The 20,041-nt window shown below is 45.1% G+C and overlaps 2 protein-coding genes across 5 annotated transcripts in view; one reads left to right on the forward strand and one right to left on the reverse strand.

Moving 5' to 3' along the window:
* The window catches only part of LOC140723535 (NACHT, LRR and PYD domains-containing protein 3-like), a 488,497-nt gene that overhangs the window by 305,301 nt on the left and 163,155 nt on the right, over window positions 1-20,041 (reverse strand). The window lies entirely within an intron of this gene.
* The window catches only part of LOC140723564 (NACHT, LRR and PYD domains-containing protein 3-like), a 32,795-nt gene continuing 14,571 nt past the window's right edge, over window positions 1,818-20,041 (forward strand). The window contains exons 1-6 of the mRNA XM_073038136.1: window positions 1,818-1,944; window positions 12,818-12,919; window positions 15,351-15,638; window positions 16,203-16,369; window positions 19,308-19,479; window positions 19,578-19,643. Of these exons, the coding sequence (XP_072894237.1) occupies window positions 12,910-12,919; window positions 15,351-15,638; window positions 16,203-16,369; window positions 19,308-19,479; window positions 19,578-19,643 (703 nt within the window). The 5' untranslated portion in view covers window positions 1,818-1,944; window positions 12,818-12,909. The remainder of the gene's footprint in view (window positions 1,945-12,817; window positions 12,920-15,350; window positions 15,639-16,202; window positions 16,370-19,307; window positions 19,480-19,577; window positions 19,644-20,041) is intronic.

Consider the following 20,041-nt stretch of genomic DNA (forward strand, 5'->3'; position numbering starts at 1 on the left):
GTGAGCTCCAGCATTATCGGTTTAACGGCTGAACTACTATTCGCGTGACCAGCCCTTCCCCCACCGCCGACTGCCCACGCTGCAGGAGCTGCCCTATTGCCATTGGTGCGCAGGAATGTTAGTCACTGGTTACACCCAATAGAGGAGGCGGACCAGCGGAGAGGGCGTTATCCCGGCTGAGTTCGTCTCCCGCTGTGGAGCCGAACTCTCGTCAGAGCGGAAAAAAATCCCAAATAAATTAACTGTTTTTTCATTTATTTCCATTTCCCTCCGAGGGAAGCTGGGGCGTTTGTGAAGCGTCTCCTGAGGCCGGAGGCTGATGTATCGCTGAGAGGTAGGAGGAGACCGCTCGGCCCGTCGGTTTGATGCCGGTTCCCCGGGGAGGGAGAGGCAAGATTTTATTGAAAGGATGAAGATGGTGTGAGAGGGGGCGGACAGGATGCTTGTCCCGGTAGGGACAGGAGGGGCTCATCTGTGGAAATGTATGAGCCCACGGGGTTGTCAAGCAGAGGGATTCACCACATTGGGGGCAAACACCGGCAGACTGTTGCCCTGCAAGCGGGGCCAATGGTCCGGGCAAAGTGACAATTATTTGGGCTTTATTGAGATTGTACCTGGAATATGGTGTAAAATCCCGCTCCCCATACTAACACGGGTTACACAGACCAAAGGACAAACTGCCGGAGGAACTCAGTTGGTCAGGCAGCATCTGTGGAAACATTTCGGGCCGAGACCCTTCCTCTGGACAGAGAGTGGACAGGAAATAGTAAGAGAAAAGAGGTGAGGGTTGGAGATGGGGCAAGAGCTGGGGAATGAGAAGTGGATCCAGGTGAGGGGGAGGTGGGAAGGTGGAAATATCGACAGGGGTGGGAGGTGAGTAGTTAGGGCAACACGGGGCTGCAGAAGATGGAAATTAATTCCATAGAGGATTGACAAAGATGTTAGAGAGTATTTGTTATAGAGAGTGCAATGAAGATTCACCAGACTGATCCCTGGAGTGGTGAGATCATCATATGAAGAAAGATCAAATGTGATAACTCTTTCATTTGGAGAATCGAGGACTGAGAGGTGAACACATTGAAATGCACAACATCATTACCGGTTGAACCAGGGATTTCAGTCTAAGAAAAAGGGGGTGGACTGTCCGGGACTGAGATGAGGGGAAATGTCTCCACTCCGAGGGTGGTGAATGTTTGTCAATCCACACCACAGAGGTCAATGAAGACTCAGTGATCGTCCTCACGTAAAACAGAATCCGGCAGATGTGTGGAGACCGAAGTGATCGAGGAAATGAGGATCATGCAGAAACATGTGGATGAGATGGGAGAGCATCTGCCATCTTGCTGATGGTTAGAGGGGCTGAATGGCCACCTCCTGCTGTTTCAGTGTTCCTGTCCGGTGATCCCGGAGGAATGTGAAGAGGAATGAGTGTTTATAATCATAGACTGATTTAAATGAAACCTGCACATTTCCTGTGTGGGTCTGAAATGTGTGTCGGGATGGGATGGGAATCGAAACTCTAACGCTGTGACCTGGGGATGTAGGGAAAAGGATTGAGGAAGATATGGAGGGAAAAACTAAATACGTATCTGTTGTAAATAGGGAAATAATTAAATAATGTGAGAAATGCGGCGGTGGGTACGGCAGTATATGAAGGGCGAAGAACAGTCACCGGATCACGTGGGACCCTTCAGCGTCATGTGATCCCGTTTACCTCAGATCGGCAGCAACAACTGCGGGTTTGATTCCGAGGCCCCGCCCACCGCCTGTTGATCAACAAGCACATTGCGCATGCTCACAGTCCCGGGAAAGGCAGTGTTTTTTTCGTTCCGTGTGGAAGCGGGTCGATAGAGGGATCGGGATCGGGAGGGAGTTCTCGCCCCCTTGGACGGGGAGCCGGAGACGGATTATTCTCGGCGGGTCAACACCAACAATTTTCCTTCGGTGAGTATTGAAGCCTGTCCCGAGCGGGGAGTTCTGACGTTGGATAGTGAGTTAACTTTCCCGAACTCAAACAAAGAAAATCTGCAGATGCTGGAAACGCGAGCAACGCGCACAAAATGCTGGAGGAACTCAGCAGGCCGGGCAGAATCCAGGAAAAGAATACAGTCGACATTAGCTGCCGAAACCCTTCGGCAGGACTGGAGAATAAAAGGTAGGGGTGGGGAGGGAGAGAGAAACACAAGGTGATCGGTGAAACCTGAAGGGGGAGGGGATGAACTTTCCCGAACTGGCGGCCTCGCCTCGCTTCCTTCACAGAATCTGCCGGGGTCGGTCCGGGTTGTGAGACCTTCACACCGAACCGTCTGAGATGAGCCGCCACTCAGCCCCTGTTGTTCTGGTCCTATTAGCAGGATGAAGTGAAACATGTTTCCATATTGTTACTGACAGAGAATTGTACAATTTGTGTCCCGTGTGTTAACGGAATGTACTTGCCTGTGATGCTGCCACAAGTCAGTGTTTCTCTGTCCCTCTACCTTCCCGTACTTGTGCACTTGGCAATAAATTCAACAGGACCTGAGAAATCTCAGTGAGATTTGATTAGTGATGATCATCTTGGCAGCTCGGTAGGTCGAATGTATGAGACAGTACACTGTTAAATGCAAAACCCTGAACAGTGTCGATGATCAGAGGGATCTTAGACTCGAAGTTCATCGCTCCCTGAAAGAGACTGCACAGATTGATCGGGTGGTTAAGAAGGCAAATGGCATGGTTGTCTTTATTAGTTAAAGCATTGAGTTCAAAAGTCGGGAAGTTGTGTTGCATCTTTGTAAAGCTAGTTAGACCACATCTGGAGTGTTTCATACAGTTCTGTTCGCCCCCATTCTCGGAAGGATGTCGGGGCTTTGGAGAGGGCGCAGAAGAGGTTTACCAGGACATTGCCTGGATTAGAGGGCATGAGCTATAACGAGAGGCTGGACAAACTTGTGTTGTTTTCTCCAGAACGGCGCAGGCTGGGGTGAGACAGGATGGACGTTTGTATGAATTTCAGAGATGTCGATATAGCAGTTAGACAATATCTTTTTCCCCAGGGTTGAAATGTCTAAGATAAGTGGGTGGGGGGGGGGGGTGTAGGTTAAAAGAGATGTGAGGGTCGAGTTTGTGTTCCCCACGGAGTCAGCTGGGTCGGTCGCTGGAATTTTCCCCCTGGGGTGACGCTCCGCTCTGATGACACAATGATCACCCTGCGTGCTCACAGCCCCCGCGTGGGCGGTGATTTGTTTTCATCCCGTTTGTTGTTGAAGCGGTTCGTCTGTGGGATCGGGAGAGAAAGGGAGGGGGTCCTCGCCCCCTCGGGCGGGGAGCCGGGGGAGAAATCAGTTTCCCATCGGTGGGTATTGAGGCCCGTGTCGGGTCGGGAGGTCTGATGTTGGGCAGTGAGTCCCGGTAACTTCCCCGAACTGAGTTATTTCTGAAATCGGTGTTTGTTACACGTAATTAGCAAATGTACTTGAATGCAGCACAAGGTCCGGTAAAGACAGTCACTGCAGTTTTAGTTTCAATTTACCAAATGACCGCTGTGTTAATCTTTGTCAGAAGGAGACTCAGCATTTAAAGATGAGTCTGTAATTTCCTTTTTTGGTCATGTTTGGAGAGCCTCTTCCTCTGTTGCCAGGAATAGCCCACGACCTGCACGGAATGGTGGAAGTTTTTTCGCTCTCTGGTCACTGTCCCTCAAAGAGAGCAGCGGCCTCGGGAGCAGATGTAACAGCTTGATAGTGGGGTGGGGAGGATGTTGTGAGCATTGACTGTATCGACTGTATTAACCCTGTGTTGGAATGAAGACAAAACTAATCAATGTGGACATTGCATTTGTGCAACTTTGTTCAGGCCGTCACAAACATCTTGTAATCAGTCAATAGTTGTGCATCATTTAAAGTAAAAAGAGAAAATGCTGGAACCGTTCAGCAGATCGGGCAGCATCTTGGACAGTCCCAGTTTTGATACTGGGTCTTCCAGTGTTTCTCTTTCCACACATCCAATCTAATGTACCGAGTTTCCAGCACTTTGCTTTCAATTTCATATTAAAAGTATTTTATTCCTGTTAGCCTGATGTCCAGTTGTGCTGGGCAAGATCCCATTTAACAGTGAGATTAGGCAACTCCAGATATGCCACCAGATCTGAGTCCACTGTGTGGACATTTGTATCTCACAGGAGGCTGTACAAACCCGTGTCCTTCTCTGGTGCAGAGGTCACTGACACCGCCTCCCCCTTCCCAATCTGCACTCGCAGACCATGCTGGTGACAGATGTCCCAGACTCTGGGACTTTGTAATAACTACAATGTTAACAGTAAGATTAGACAGTAATTAATATGAATATCAATATGAATTAGTAAATATGAATATTAATATTCACAACAATGTGATTAATTAATAAATGGTAATTAATATGAACATTATATTAATATTAATATAATCTTGAAAGGACATGCGAGCTGAGCTGTCTGATCCACTGGACCAGATCCTCCCCTTTTACCCGGGGTAGAAATGTCTAAATCAAGATGCATGCATTTGCAGTGAGAGGGGTAGTTTGAAAGAAGATGTTAAGGGGATTTTTTTTCCCACACAGAGTGGTGGGTTGCTGGAATGTGCCGCCTGGGGTGATGGTAGCGGCAGATATATTGGGGACATTTCAGAGATGTTTAGATAGACACATGAATGTGAGGGAAAATTGTGTAGGCAGAAGGGATTAGTTTAGTTGGCAATTTGATTAACTGAATAGTTTGAGCACAACATTGTGGGCCAAATGGCCTGTTCCTGTGCTGTACTGTTCTATGTTCTGTGTCTCTTGTCAAAAGGTTTCGGGGTTACGGAGGCAAAATAAGTGAGTGGGAACAATAGGTCAGCTGGAGCCCAATGTGGGAAATGTGAGATCACCCACTTCTGTAGGAGAAATCAAAATCCTAAGTGTGATTCAATGGAGATGGACTGAGGTGTAGAGGGTAGGGAGGGAGGTCCAAGGTACATTGTATTTATTGCAAGAGTTATTGGGTATAAGAATGAAAATGACCTTAACAGTTATTTGGGCTTTGTTGAGATTGTACCTGGAATATGGTGTAAAATCCCGCTCCCCATACTAACACCGGTTATACAGACCAAAGAACAAACTGCCGGAGGAACTCAGTGGGTCGGGCAGCATCTGTGGAGGGAAATGGATCGTCAACATTTCGGGCCGAGACCCTCCCTCTGGACTGAGAGTGGATGGAAAATAGTCAGAGAAAAGAGTTGAGGGGTGGGGATGGGGCAAGAGCTGGGGAGAGAGAGGTGGATCCAGGTGAGGGGGGAGGTGGGAAGGTGGTGATAGTGACAGGGGTGGGAGGTGAGTGGTTGGGGCATCACAGGGCTGCAGAAGATGGGAATTAATTCCATAGAGGATCAACAAAGAGGTCAGAGAGTATTTGTTATAGAGAGTGCAATGAAGATTCACCAGACTGATCCCTGGGGTGGTGGGGTCATCATGTGAAGAAAGATCAAATGCGATAACCCTTTCATTTGGAGAATCGAGGACTGAGAGGTGAACACATTGAAATGCACAACATCATGATCGGTTGAACCAGGGATCCCAGTCTCTGAAAAAGGGGGTGGACTGTCCGGTACTGAGATGAGGGGAAACGTCTCCACTCCGAGAGTGGTGAATGTCTGTAAATCCCCTCCACAGAGGACGGTGAAGACTCGGTGATCGTCCCCACATAAAACAGAGGCCGGCAGATGTGTGGAGAGTGAAGGGATTGAGGAAATGAGGATTGGGCAGAAACATGAGGCTGAGATCGGAGAGCATCCGCCATCTTGCTGATGGTTTGGTCAGGGAGGAGGGGCTTTTTCTCACCTGATGTTTCAGTGTTCCTGTCCAGTGAGGCCAGAGGAATGTGAATAGAAATTAGAAACATAGAAAAACTACAGTAGAATACGGCCCTTTGACTCACAATAATGGGCTGAACATCTCCTTATCTTAGAAATTACCCTGGGTTAACCATAGCCCTCTATTCTTCTATTACCCTGGGTTAACCATAGCCCTCTATTCTTCTGAGCTCCATGTACCTCTCCAGGAGTCTCTTTAAAGACCCTATTGTATCCACCTCCACCGGCAGCCCAATCCACGCACTCAGTACTCTCTACGTGAAAAAAAAACTTACCCCTGGCATCTCCTCTTCCAAGCAATTAAAACTGTGCCTTCTTGTGCTAGCCATTTCAGCCATGGGAGAAAGCCTCTGTCTGTCCACACCATCAATGCCTCTCATCATGTTATACACCTCTATCAGGTCACCTCATCCTCCATCGCTCCAAGGAGAATAGGCCGCATTCACTCAACCTATTCTCATAAGGCATGCTACACAATCCAGGCATCATCCTTGTAAATCTCCTCTGCACCCTTTCTATGGTTTCCACGTCCTTCCTGTAGTGAGGAGACCAGAACTGAGCACAGTACCCCAAGTGGGCTCTGACCAGGGTCCTATATAGCTGCAATATTACCTCTTGGCTCCTAAATTCAACTCCACAATTGACGAAGGCCAATACACCGTATGCCTTCTTAACCACAGGGTCAACCTGCACAGCTGCTTTGAGCATCCTGTGGACTTGGACCCCAAAATCCCTCTGATCCTCCACACTGCCAAGAGTCTTACCATTAATACTATATTCTGCCATCATATTTGACCTACCAAAATGAACCACCTCACACTTCTTTGGGTTGAACTCCATCTGCCACTTCTCAGCCAGGTTTTGCATTCTATCAATGTCCCGTTGTAACCTCTGACAACACTCCACACTATGCACAACATCCCCAACCTTTGTGTCATCAGCAAACTTACTAATCCTTCCCTCCACTTCCTCATCCAGATCAGTTATAAAAATCATGAAAAGTAAGGGTCCCAGAATAGATTCCTGAGGCCCACCACTGGTCACCAAATTAGTGCTTATAAACATAAAATGATTTAAATGAGACTTGCGCAGTTCCTGTTTGTGTCTGACTTTTGTGTCGGACCGGATGGGAACTGAACCCAAAACTCCGTTCGTTGTGGAAGTGGGTCAGCAGTGGGATTGGCATCGGGAGGGGTTTCTTCTCTGCGGGGCAAGACCAACAATTTTCCTTCGGTGAGTATTGAAGCCTGTCCCGAGCGGGAGGTCTGACATTGGGGAGTGAGTTAACTTTCCCGAACTCAAACAAGAGAAAATCTGCAGAAGCTGGAAATGCGAGCAACGCGCACAAAATGCTGGAGGAACTCAGCAGGTCAGACAGCATATAGGGGAAGAATACAGTCGACACTACTGGCCGAAACCCTTCAGCAGGACTGGAGAATAAAAGGTGGGGGTGGGGAGGGAGAGAGAAACACAAGGTGATTGGTGAAACCTGATGGGGGAGGGGATGAACTTTCCCGAACTGGCGGCCTCACCTCGCTTCCTTCACAGAATCTGCTGGGGTCGGTTCGGGTTGTGAGACCTTCACACCGAACCGTCTGAGATGAGCTGCCGCTCAGCCCCTGTTGTTCTGGTCCTATTAGCAGGATGAAGTAAAACATGTTTCTATCTTGTTACTGACAGAGAATCGTATAATTTGTGTTCCGTGTGTTATCCGAATGTACTTGCCTGTGATGCTGCCACAAGTCAGTGTTTCTCTGTCCCTGTACCTTCCCGTAATTGTGCACTTGACAATAAATTCAACAGGACCTGAGAAATCTCAGTGAGATTTGATTAGTGATGATCATCTTGGCAGCTCGGTAGGTCGAATGTATGAGACAGTACACTGTTAAATGCAAAACCCTGAACAGTGTCGATGATCAGAGGGAGACGCTTCACTGAACTCAGAGAAATTTCTTTAGCCAGTGTGGGTGAATTTGTGGAATTAGCACAGGCAGCTTTGGAGGCCAGGTTGGGGGTATTTAAGGCGGAGATTGATAGGTTGTTAATTGGTTATGGTGAGAAGGCTGGGGAGTGGTGCTGAAGAGGGAAAAAGGATCAGACATGATTGAATGCCGGAACAGACTCGATGAGCCAAATGGCCTAATTATGCTCGTATGTCTTAAAGAATCGGTTCATTGTCGGGGAGACCCACCCACGGTCTGGTGATACGTATGTAATGACTGTTGTGTCTTCTCCCTAATGGTGTGGGTGAGAAAGGAGAACGTCCCGGGTTGTGGGGATCTTTGATTTTACCGAGGGAGCGGGAAGTCCAGAAGGAGTTCACTTAGGGGAGACTGGTTTCTGTGATGAGCTGATCTGTGTCCGTAACTTTGCAGTTCCTTGTGGTCATGGGCAAAGCAGTTGCCATACCAAGGCGTAAAGTATCCGGATGGAAAACTTTTTATGGTGCATTGATAAAATTTGGTGATTGGCAAAGCGTATATGACAAAGTTCATACAGTTTGTTCTAGCATTGTCATTTTGGTATCTTTTATACAGTGGTATTCTGGCGAGCATTTGGTCCATAATGACAGACGAGGGCGCTGCTTAATCTCAATAATGGTTTTATTATGATAAACGCAAAAAGACTGGGCACCGTGACCCGGAGAGTGAACCCAACCAGTCTCCAACAGATGGGAGAGTTGACCATCACACACCCCTACAGTTAGTCTGACCCACAAACAACACGAGCAAATTACTGTATAACCCAGGTTAAAATGTAGCAATAAATGAACTGGAAATTCCCACCATAATCTCGCAAATGCATTTTAACACAAGAACAACGAACAGTGCTGGTCATTAGGAATGCAGGGGTGGGTTGTCGAACACGACCTCACCCACTCCCCAGAGCAGCACAGTATGTTTCATTAATTCGGTAGCCATGTATTGCTTGAGAACCATCAGTGATCACCCTTGATCCCTTCTCCCACCTGGTTCCATCTGCTTACTTCCCACCTCATTCAGCCCATGTGCAGCATGTATGCCACCACCTCAGTGATATATATCAATATCTTGTTCAACCTCTGTCCAGTCTGTATCCCATCACCTCATTGGTATATATCAACCATCTTGTTCAACCTCTGTCCTGTCTCTATCCCACCACTTCAATGATATATATCAACCATCTTGTCTAACCTCTGTCCAGTCTGTATCCCACCAATGATTAGATATCAACAATATTTCTCCTCCATTGTCTTCATTATGAAGTATTTTGTCTCACTAAGTTATTTCTGTAATCGGTGTTTGTTACCTGGAACTACCAGAGGATTTATTGAATGCAGCATGAGGAAGGGTAAAGACAGTCATTACAATTTTAGTTTCAACATTACATAATGGCCATTATGTTACTCTTTCTGGTAAGGTAATTTGCTGTATTTAAAGTTGAATTTTAAAGATAAAGTTAAAATTTGAAGTTATTTTCTTTTTCAGTCATTTTTGGAGAGCCATTTTTCTCTATTGCCAGAGTAACAGCCCACCAGATGTGCATTGAGTGGTGAATATTTTTTCACTCTCTGCTCACCGTCTCTCAGTGAGAGTTAATGGCCTCAGGAGTAGATATAACAGCTTGATAGTGTGGTGGGGAGGATGTTGTGAGCATTGACTGTGTCGACTGTATTAACCCTGTGTTTGAATGATGAGAAAACTAATGAATGTGGGCATTTCATTTGTGCAAATTTGTACAGACCGTCACAAACATCTTGTAATCAGTCAATAGTTGTGCATCATTTGAAGTAAAAAGATAAAATGCTGTAACCGTTCAGCAGATTGGGCAGCATCTTGGACAGTTCCAGTTCTGATACTGGCTCTTCCACAGTTTCTCTTTCCACAGATCCAATCTGATGTACCGAGTTTCCAGCTGTTTAATTTCAATTTTATATTAAAAGCATTTTATTCCTATTAGTTTACAGGAAATGTGATGGGCAATTGTGCTGGGCAAGATCCCACTTAACAATAAGATAATAAAATGTGTTCAGTTTAGCTGTTGGAGACTATGTGAAATATATCTCTGGTATCTAGTGACCCACACCTAGGTTTTCCAACCTGATCGCTGTCTTGGTCAGAGGATCATCAGGTTCCCATTCTGCCACAGGTTGAGGTAGGAGTGTTAGTTTTTGAACTCTGAATGGCAGAGTCACTGCAGCATTTTACTGGCAACAAAGAGTCCTGGGAAAATTGGTGCTTGGGCTATTATCCTGGGATGGAGACTCTGGGCTTAGGGAACTCTCAGTATTTGGGATTTGGCCCAGGTCACTACTTCTGCAGATGTTCCTTCTTCCACAATGAATCAGAAATCTGAGGCAGCTGGGCATTGGTTGTTGGAGAATCCCTGATGTGGGATGATGTGCGAGGATTCCAGGGTCAGTAAGTGGCAGATTCAGCTGTGTGGCCCTGTGAGATTGGGTCCTGGGATATCACAGATTTTGACCTGGGTAAACTGGCTCTGGGGATCAAGCTACTTGGGCTTATGAGGTGCTGAGCGAGTATTTCTGGTCTGGTCTCAGTTGCTTGTTTCTGGAGTTCCTTCAGAAAAAATAACTGCTAATTTAATTAGAGAATTGAGTTCTCATTCCATCCCTCACAGGGTGATGTGGTCATTAAATGTTTGTAGCAGTAGAATTGGACTCAGGAGATTCAGTGGTTAAACCAAGTTTGGAGTTTCCCCCTCACTGTCACCTATCCGTTAGTCAATGGTTCTGGGCTTTGTGCTCAATGCAGTTCAGAGGGACAATGGTGGGGGGTGGGGGGATGAAATGTATGGTTAAGTAAACTTACCAGGTGCTGACAAGCTTGAATACAGTGGATCTGGAGAGGCTGTTTCCATTAGATGGGGAGGCTGCGATCTGTGAGCACAGACTCAGAATAAAGAAGCTTCCCTTTAAAACTGAGACCCATTTATTCTAACACTGGTCCTTTAGACTTTACATTTCTGCACCAAGGAAGGTAGGAAATAGCTGGAGCGGGATTGAATAAATATAGAGGTGCCAGTTGCAATTACTCCAGGTTTGCTAATGTGCTGTCAGCATCCCAGATCTGTGAAGTCACACACATTCCCTCATATTGTTTGCTCATTTCAAACTCTTATCAGTTCTGCTGTTTCCTTGCTTGGCTGTGTTAGGTCACAATAATCTCAAAATGCATTGAGAATTTCTTCCCTTTATAAGAGGCCGCAGTTGTTTCCTGCTGTAGTGATTGCAGAAATGTGGAATTACCATGAACTACAGCAACATGTCATTATATCGTCATGCAAGCCTCTGCTAAGAGCAAACCCTCTTGAAGCCAAATGTCCCAGCACCACATTTCATTGTCCTAACTAGCAAATGCCAACCAATAATTTACATTTACATACCCTGTCGTCATCAAGTACTTTTCTACTAATAAATTGTCCGAACCTGCGAATCTGTGATTAAGCAGAATTAGCTTTTACAATGAAGTTATGTTCACCTTTGACCCTGTACCAAAGGCGTAGATTATATCTGTACTTGAGTTGAACAAACGTTCTTGCAGCCAGGACTGCTGAAGCTGCCGGGGTCGGTTTAAACTCAGTCATTGTGGGATGGGAACCAGAGTGTTTGGTCAGATGATAGAAGAGTTGATATAAAGGTAGATGCTAAGTTCACAGAGATTGTGGAAGGATCGGTTGTGGACAGGGCGTCATGTAGTCAGTTGGAAATGTCTTTAATTCAATACAATATGTATTAAGAATACGTGTGACTTAGAACATGGATGGTACATGTTATCACCATTACACAGACCTGACTGTTACAAGGGCAGGATTGGTGTTTGATGCTCCAGGTTTTAGTTGTTTCATAATACATATGGGGGGGGGGTGAAAGGGGGAGAATTGTCTTTACTAATTAGGGATGGTATGACAGCTACATAAACAGAGGACATCAATGTAGGTGAAAGTCAGAAACGGGAAGGGGGCTATCATTCTGTAAGTATTCTAACGATGGGTGACCTTTTTGAGACAGTGACCACAACGCCCCAACTTTTATCATGGTCATGGACAAGGATATTAGCAGACAATACGAGGCAGTATTTAATCAGTGGATGGACAGTTACAATGGTATTCGAAGCATCTTGGGAGTGTAAACTGGGAAAACATTTTCAAAGGGAAATGCACAATGGAACTGTGAAGGTTGTTTCAGGAACACTTGAATGTGGTTCGGGGTAGGTTTGTTCCACACACAGTGAAAGAATGTTTATATAAATGATCCGTGGTTCTCAAGAGATGAGAACATTTAAGCAAGAGGGAAATGGAAGCATTATTTAGGTTTAGGAAGCAACATTCGAGAAAGGCTCTAGAGAATTATAAGGTAGCCTGGAAGCTGCTTAAGAAGTGACTTAGAGGTTGAAAGGAATGTGAGGAGTCCTTTGGAAGTTGGATAAACAAAAGCCCGAGGTGTTGCAAGGACACAAAATTAGTAGATGGTACTCATGATGAAGATTATTGTAGCTTATAGGGGATCTAAATGGGCAGAGAAGATTGCAAAATGAACACGAGCAGCAATGGTTTCATGCAGAGGCTGGTGATGATGCAGAGGGACCTGCCAGAGGAAGTGGATAAGGCAGGCACGATTATATAATTCTAGAAGTTGGGATGTGAAGATGGAATGAAGAGGCCTGGAGGGAAATGGGCCCAACTTAGAAAATAAGGACCATCTGTGTGGGCACTGTGGTCAGCATTGTCTCAATGGGCTGAAGTGTCTGTGTCTGTGCTCTCTTGCTCTGTGACTCTATCAGTAGGATGTAACAGATATCACTGGACAGACATACAGACATGGTGTGGGAGTTGATGTTAACAGGGAATGTTTGGTCCCTAAGCAAACTGCTGCTCTGATACAGAGGACGGCGATACTGTAACATTTGTAAAGTAATCCTACCCTCTCTGACTCCCTGTATGCTTGTTTTGTGTAGTTCAGGGCATCACCAGTAGGTGGAGCTGTCCTGCATCGCGACCAAAGTGTAAACCAGAAGACGACAATCAACAACCGTCAGTCGGAATCAGAATGGCTACAGGTATGTTCACTGGGCTCTTTATAATTAAACTTCTGCCCTGTTGGTGCACAGTAGTTCAGATGCAGAAACTTACACAGGCACTAACAGGGCAGAGAAAAGTTTCATCAGGCAGTGCCACTGATCCCACTGGTAAAGTGGCTTTGTGTAATCGATCAATCCAACAGTTCCAGTGTAGGGACCTGACACCAGTAATGGTCGAATGACTCCGCTCACCAGGTAAAGCTTCATCTGAGTGAAAGGAGCCAGAGACCCTGAATCAGCAGGTTGAGAGTGAAACACTAACAGGAATGTGACAGCGGTGTTGTTTGTTATGTAAAAGTCCAGGTTCAGGGTTTGTTACACATCAGGGCCTGTTTAGAGGTGAAAGACATCTCCAACTTTCATTTATAAAATTCAGAGACAGGTGATAAGAGCATTTCTGGGATTTCAGAGATTCTGTGATAATACAACATTTCAGGTTCTGTCAGTACAGCTAACAACTCCCCCCTCAATGCGCAAAGTAGATGAGGGGAATTTTCCAAACTCTGTTTTCTGTAGCTGAGCCGAGAATATTGCCAGCCTTGGAAATGGCTGAGGATCAGGAGATACTTCATTTTAGATAAAGTTGTGGTCTGCTTCAGTGCATCAATGTCTGGTATGGAGGGGCTACTGCACAGGACCGAAAGAAGCTGCAGAAGGTTGTAAATCTAGTCAGCTCCATCTTGGGTACTCGCCTACAAATTTCCTAAGATATCTTTAGGAAACGGGGTCTCAGAAAGGCAGCGTCCATTATTAAGGACCTCCAGCACCCAGGGCATGCCCTTTTCTGACTGTTACCATCAGAAAGCAGGTACAAAAGCTTGAAGGTATACAACTCAGCGATTCAGGAGCAGCTCCTTCCCCTCTGCCATCCAATTCCTAAATGGACATCCAATCTTTGGACACTACCTTACTTTATTTTTAATATACATTCTTTATGATTTTGCATGTTTTTAAAAATCTATTCAATATATGTAATTAGTTTACTTATTTGTTTATTATATTTTATTTTATCCATTATTATTTGTTCCCTGCTAGATTATGTATTGCATGAACTGCTGCTAAGTTAAGAAATTTCACGTCACATGTCGGTGATAATAAACCTGATTCCGATTCTGTTTTAATACCCCAATCCAAGCCTGGTCTGTGGCCAAATGGTGAACGTGAGTTCTCAATATTTCCCTCTGGAGATGACCTGCTACCTGAATTTAAATACCCAGTATCTCTGATCGGAGACCCAGTATAACCAATGACCAACTGTCTCTGTCTCCGGCAGACATTGTGCTTGTGCTCAACTCTGTGATTTTAGGTGGAACAAAATGGAGATTACAGTGTGGAAACAGGTCCTTCGGCCCAACTAATTCATGCTGTTCTAAATGTCTCTGAGCTTGTCGAATTTCCGAGCAGCTTTTCCCAAATTTCCCTTGCAGACTTCTTCTATCCTTTTTCCTGCCCACATCTTCTCAACTTTGTAATTTTATTTGTGTTTACAGCCTCCCCTGGCTGCACGTAACCCGTCACCCGCAACATGAAAAAATGCCCCTTCAGTCCCTTTTAAATTTCTGCCCTTGAGTCTCAGACTCACCTACCCTGAGGAAAAGACTACGACCATCTACCCTATCTGCACCCTGATTATTTTATGTACTTGTGTAAGGTTACCCTTCCAGCTCCCATGATCCAGGGCAAACTGTCCCAGCCGAACCATATAACACAAAAACCAAACAACCCCATCCAGTAATGTACTTGTCAATCTCCTCTGCACTCTCCAGCTGAATCACACCCATCCTATAGATTAGCAACTGCAAAAGTGAGACTTGAAGTTTAGCTCCTAGAACTTCACTCAAGACTCTCCCTTTGCCAGTGACTTGTGTAGTTGTTCCATGACGATCATCATCCAGGAGACGGGATGGGACCCGGGAACCAGGCATCATGGGCTTCAAGGTTATGGTCAGTCTGTAACCCAGGGGACTGGACATTGTTTGTCTCAAGGCAATGGTCAGTCTGTGACCCAGGGGACAAGACAGTGTGTGACAAAGCAAACAGAGAACGTGTGATCTAGAGGATCGGACCATCAGTAATCCAGTGGCCTGTCTGTGAGTGACACAGGTGACTGCACAGTTTGTAATCCAGGGAGGTTTATGTTTGTGGAAGATAATCCCAGTGATAATTCCTGGTATCACCTGATGCTGTTCCATTAATAACCGCTGGTTATCAGTGTGTTCAAATAATTCATAGTGGGTGAGCAGTATTGCTGTGTATATCCAGTTCTTTTTCTGGGAGTGCATGCAAAGTCACCAGCAACGTCCCACTCCAAATCTGGTCAGCTGGAGTCTCGGCTCCATTATACCCACCCATTGTGAATCTTTGTTCGAGTATAAATCACTCCAAACCTGCTATTCATCATTTACTTCAGGTGGGAAATTAAATCGGGCACGGAGAGTACTGAAGAGGTTTATACCAGGCAGTTCATCGAAGGAAGATGATCGGGACACGGGAAGCAAGGTACCAAAGCAGGGTCAGATTGAGAGCAATGTCCCAATGGAAAGCGGTCCGGCTGCAGTGGAATTGGAGCAAATTCAGCCCAGAGACAGTGGCGTAAGAGACACTGATCAGGACCCCAGAACCGGCACAAGTGAGACGACCGCCTGTCAGCTCGGAAGCTCATTAAACACGGAATTGACAACTCCCCAACAAGGTGCAGGTGAGTGAAATATGCGGGTGATGTGTTCGGAGAATAAGGCAGGAAGCGGGTAAATGTGTTTGCTTGTTAGAGGGTTGGTCAGAGAGGGGAAATGTGTGGGTGTGGTGTATGTGATATAGTGAGGCACCCGTTACCCCACTACAGGAAATGTACTACTTGTTCTGATAATTTCCAGGATGTGTATCGGAGGAAATGCAGCTATCTGGATAAGAGAGTATTTCCAAGTTATGAGTGAAAGGAAATGTATTCGCAAGCATGGAGAGAGTATCTCTAGGAAGTGACTGTCATTAGTCCCAACATTTATTGCCCATCTTAAACCAAAATTGTTGAGTGAGTGGGACGGTGGGAGAGACAGGTTTCTAGTCAATGTGGTCCTTCTGGTAAGTCATGCCCAGCGCATTGATGGGTCAGTTTTAAGATTAGTGTTGGAGATTAGGGCAAAATATGTGTTTTTAGCTAAAAGCAGGTGAGCACTGAGATTCAAGACATGATTGGTTTGTTGAGTTGTGTGAGAGCGGTGGAGACAAGTGATATTGTGACTACATTCTCTTTTTATATTCACAGGGCCAGAGTTTACAATCTCCGAACTCCTGGCAGAGGGGGGTGAATATCGACTGTACCAACTGACAAAGTTCTACAGGGACAGACTCAAACAAGCGATTGAAGAAAAGGTTGAAAGACTCGGTTGGATGTTGACAAAGGAGGGACATTTCAGTAGAGAAGAAAATGAGGTGAGTGTATTTAGTGTATTGTCACCGAACTGCTGATATCGGTGGGAATAGTGATCAATATTAATCTCCAGCACGTTCTAGGATTTCTACATGGCAACGGAGACTTTCATCTCTAATTGTTTCCAACTGATCTGATATCAGCTGTTAAGGGGGCGGGGGAGCACTGGGAATTACAGGTACAGTATCACCTTTTCCTCTCACACCTGCTGTATTTATCCGTGTGATATAAGAACAGTGGCTGCATATCTGGACTGATGAACAGGCATTCAGTATAAAATTAATTTTGCATCTTATCAGGACCATCGGTCAAATTCATTTCAGCTCATTAATGCAGGATGTATATGAAATTGTCAGGTTGTAAATTGGGCCAACTGGCTTCACTGCCGTACTTGAGGGAGGGCAGCCTGCTAACCACAGCTGGTCTGGTCTCCATCTGAGTTCCCGAACATTGACTGGATGACTTGGCATAGTGATAGAAAATTACAGCACAGAAACGGTCCCTCTGGTCCAAGCTGGACTACTGAAACTGCCTATTCTTATTGACCTGCACTGGGCCGTAGCGCTCTATACCCTTATCATTCAGGTATCTATCCAGACTTCTCTTAACCGCTTGTACCACTTGCACTGCCAGCTCATTCCACACTCTCACCACCCCCTGAGTGAAGAAGTTTCCCATCATTTACCCTATCTATACACCTCATAATGTTGTGTACATCAATCAAATCACCCTTTAATCTTTTGCATTCCAAGGCATAAAGCCCTGACTTGTTCAATCTTTTCTTATACCTCAGGTCATTCATCCAGTCCTGGCAACATTCTCGTAAATTTTCTCTGTACTCTTCCAAACTTCTTTACATCTGTCCTCTAAGTAGATGATCAGATCTGCACACAATACTGAAAACTAGACCTCACCAATGTTTTATACACGTTCAGTATCATATCTCATCTCCAGTACTCAATATGTTCATTTATGAAGGCTAGTGTACCAAATACTTTCTTTCCGATCTATCTAACTTTGCTGCCACTTTTAATGATTATGGACCTGTATTCCCAGATCACTTTGTTCTACCACACTACTCAGTGCCCTACCGTCACTGTATAAGATCGACCCTGCTTGGTCATTCGAAAGTACAACATGTTGCACTTGTCTGCATTAAATTGCATTGGTCATCTTTCAGCCCATTTCTCAGCTGGTTTAGACACCACTGTAAACTTTGGTCGTCTTCCTCACTCTCCGCTACACGTTCCCACACTTGGTGTCCTCCGCAAATTTGCTGATCCAGTTAACCACATTTTCATCCAGATCATCGATATAGATGACAAACAACAACGGACCCAGCACCGATCCCTGTGGCACCGCACGAGTTACAAACTTCCAGTCAGAGATGCAACAGTCCATAACCACTCTCTGTCTTCTTCTAAAAAGCCACTGTCTAATCCAGTTTGAATGCTGAGCAACTGAATTTTCTTGCCCACCCTCCTATGCGGTACCTTGTCAAATGCCGTGCTAAAGTCCATAGAGGCGACATCCACTTCCTTCCATTCATCAACTTTCCTGGTAACTTCCTGGGAAAACATTAAGATTGGTTAGACATGAATTACCATGTACAAAGCTGATAACATATGACACCAAAATTCAAATAGGTTGTCCTGAAAGGGCATATATATCAGACAGACCTTTTGGTGAGCCGTTCTACATTATTAGCTAGCGTCCCTTCATATTTCATATTTTCTCTACTTACAGATTTTTAGTTGTTTTCTGCTGGTTAGTAAAAGCTTCCCAGTCCTCCAGCTTTCCACTATATTTTGCTATATTCTATGCTCTCTCCTTTGCTTTTGTGCTGGCATTGACTTCCTCGTCAGCCACGGTTGATCATCCTCCCTCTGGTATAATTTTTCATCTTTGGGATTATCTACCTCTACCTGCGCCTTCCGAATCGCTCCCTGAATCCTCATCTTTTTCTGCTTTGTTGTTGCCTCTGCTAGTGTCCTCGTCCAATTTATTTTTGCCCAGCTTCTCTCTCATGCCTCTGTAATTCCTTTATTCCACTGTAATATGGATACATCTAACATTTACCTTCTCCCTCTCAAACTGCTGGCAGAGTTCTGCTATTTTACAATCACTGCCTCTTAAGGGTTTATTTAGCTGAAGCTCCCCAACCAATCTGCTGCAATTCTCAACACAGACTCCAGATACACCTTTCCTATAGCGGGCTCAACCATGGGCTTCTCTCAAAAGCCATCTTATAGGCATTCTATAAATTCACTCACTTGGGATTCAGCACCGACCTGATTTTCCAAGGCTACCTGCGTATTGAAATTCCCCATCACTATATTAACCTGTTTACATGCCTCTTCTCTCCCCCACAGGAATTTGTAGCCCACATCCTGGTTACTGTTCCATCAGGGTCATTTTTCCTATGATGTGGTTTCTTAAAATCTCTGTCGTCCGATCCGATATCACTTCTTTATAAGGACATTTATTTTTCTATGAGCATGGAATCAACCCAACCCTTTCACCTACTTGCCTATCATTTCGATGAAGTATTTATCCATAGACGTAATCACCCAACTAAGATCTTCTTTCAGCCACGATTCAGTGATGCCTGTCATCCATTTTTTTGTTCTCTCACTCTCCCTCTCTCTTCCGTTCCTGTTGTCACATCTTTTTGATGTAATGTTGCACATTGACAGACAAGTAAATTAATCATGTTGAATATACTGCAGGGTGTCAGTGAATCCTTATTCTTACACAATATTGATTTGGAATTTCCTTCAGTTACTGTTTCTCTGTTAAGGACAACCCAGGGAGGATGAAGCAGCAGCCCAGTGACTGCATCTGTTCTGAAGCTACTGGGGCCATGAACAGATATTTTCCTGCACATTCTCCATGTCTGTCTGTCTGCTCCACAATAAATTCATTGTTTTCCTTTTATAGAAAGTCACTGAACTGACAGAGAAGGGAAACCGGACAGAGAGTTCCAGACTCTTCCTCAGTTTGGTGATGGTCAAAGGCTCCCGGGCCCGGAGGGCGATGTGGGAATCCTTTGTGATGTGGAGGACTGAGTTACCGAAGTTGGACAAAATACTGAAGGAAATACAGGAACTTGGTACATTAAAAACACGCACTGAACACAAAGGCACATTGAAATAAACAGTTTTAATTATTTTAGTTCTGTTTTCATGGACATTGTTTTGATTTAAACAGGTCCTGATCCACTGGAATACATGAACATCGCCCAAGGGTTCTCTGAGTTATCCCTTCACCTGATAGGTGAGTGATGAAATGCTCTGTTCAAACCAGATCTCAAATGTTTGACTGTGACTTGGCAGAACCTGGGATTAAAAATTCACCATTAATCATTCACTGATCTCCAGTTTCAGGTTACAATTCAGATAATCTCTCGTCGCAGCCTCAATATTCTAAAATGTATTTTTCTAGCTGTTTCAGCTGTTAATGTGTTAATCCAGCTGTTGTGACTGCTGAAACCCTCACTCCTGTTCCTGCTGCTCTGGGAATGCCCACACACCCCAGACAGGCTCCTGATACACTGTATGACCCAGTCCAGGTGCCTTTTCTATCTTCAGACCTTTCAGATTCCGAAGGACCTTCTCCTTCATAATAGCAGCTGCCTTCAATTCTGTCCGCGGAGGCTCTTTACATTTTGAAAT

This window comes from Hemitrygon akajei, unplaced genomic scaffold, assembly GCF_048418815.1.
Source record: "Hemitrygon akajei unplaced genomic scaffold, sHemAka1.3 Scf000118, whole genome shotgun sequence".
Taxonomy (NCBI): domain Eukaryota; kingdom Metazoa; phylum Chordata; class Chondrichthyes; order Myliobatiformes; family Dasyatidae; genus Hemitrygon; species Hemitrygon akajei.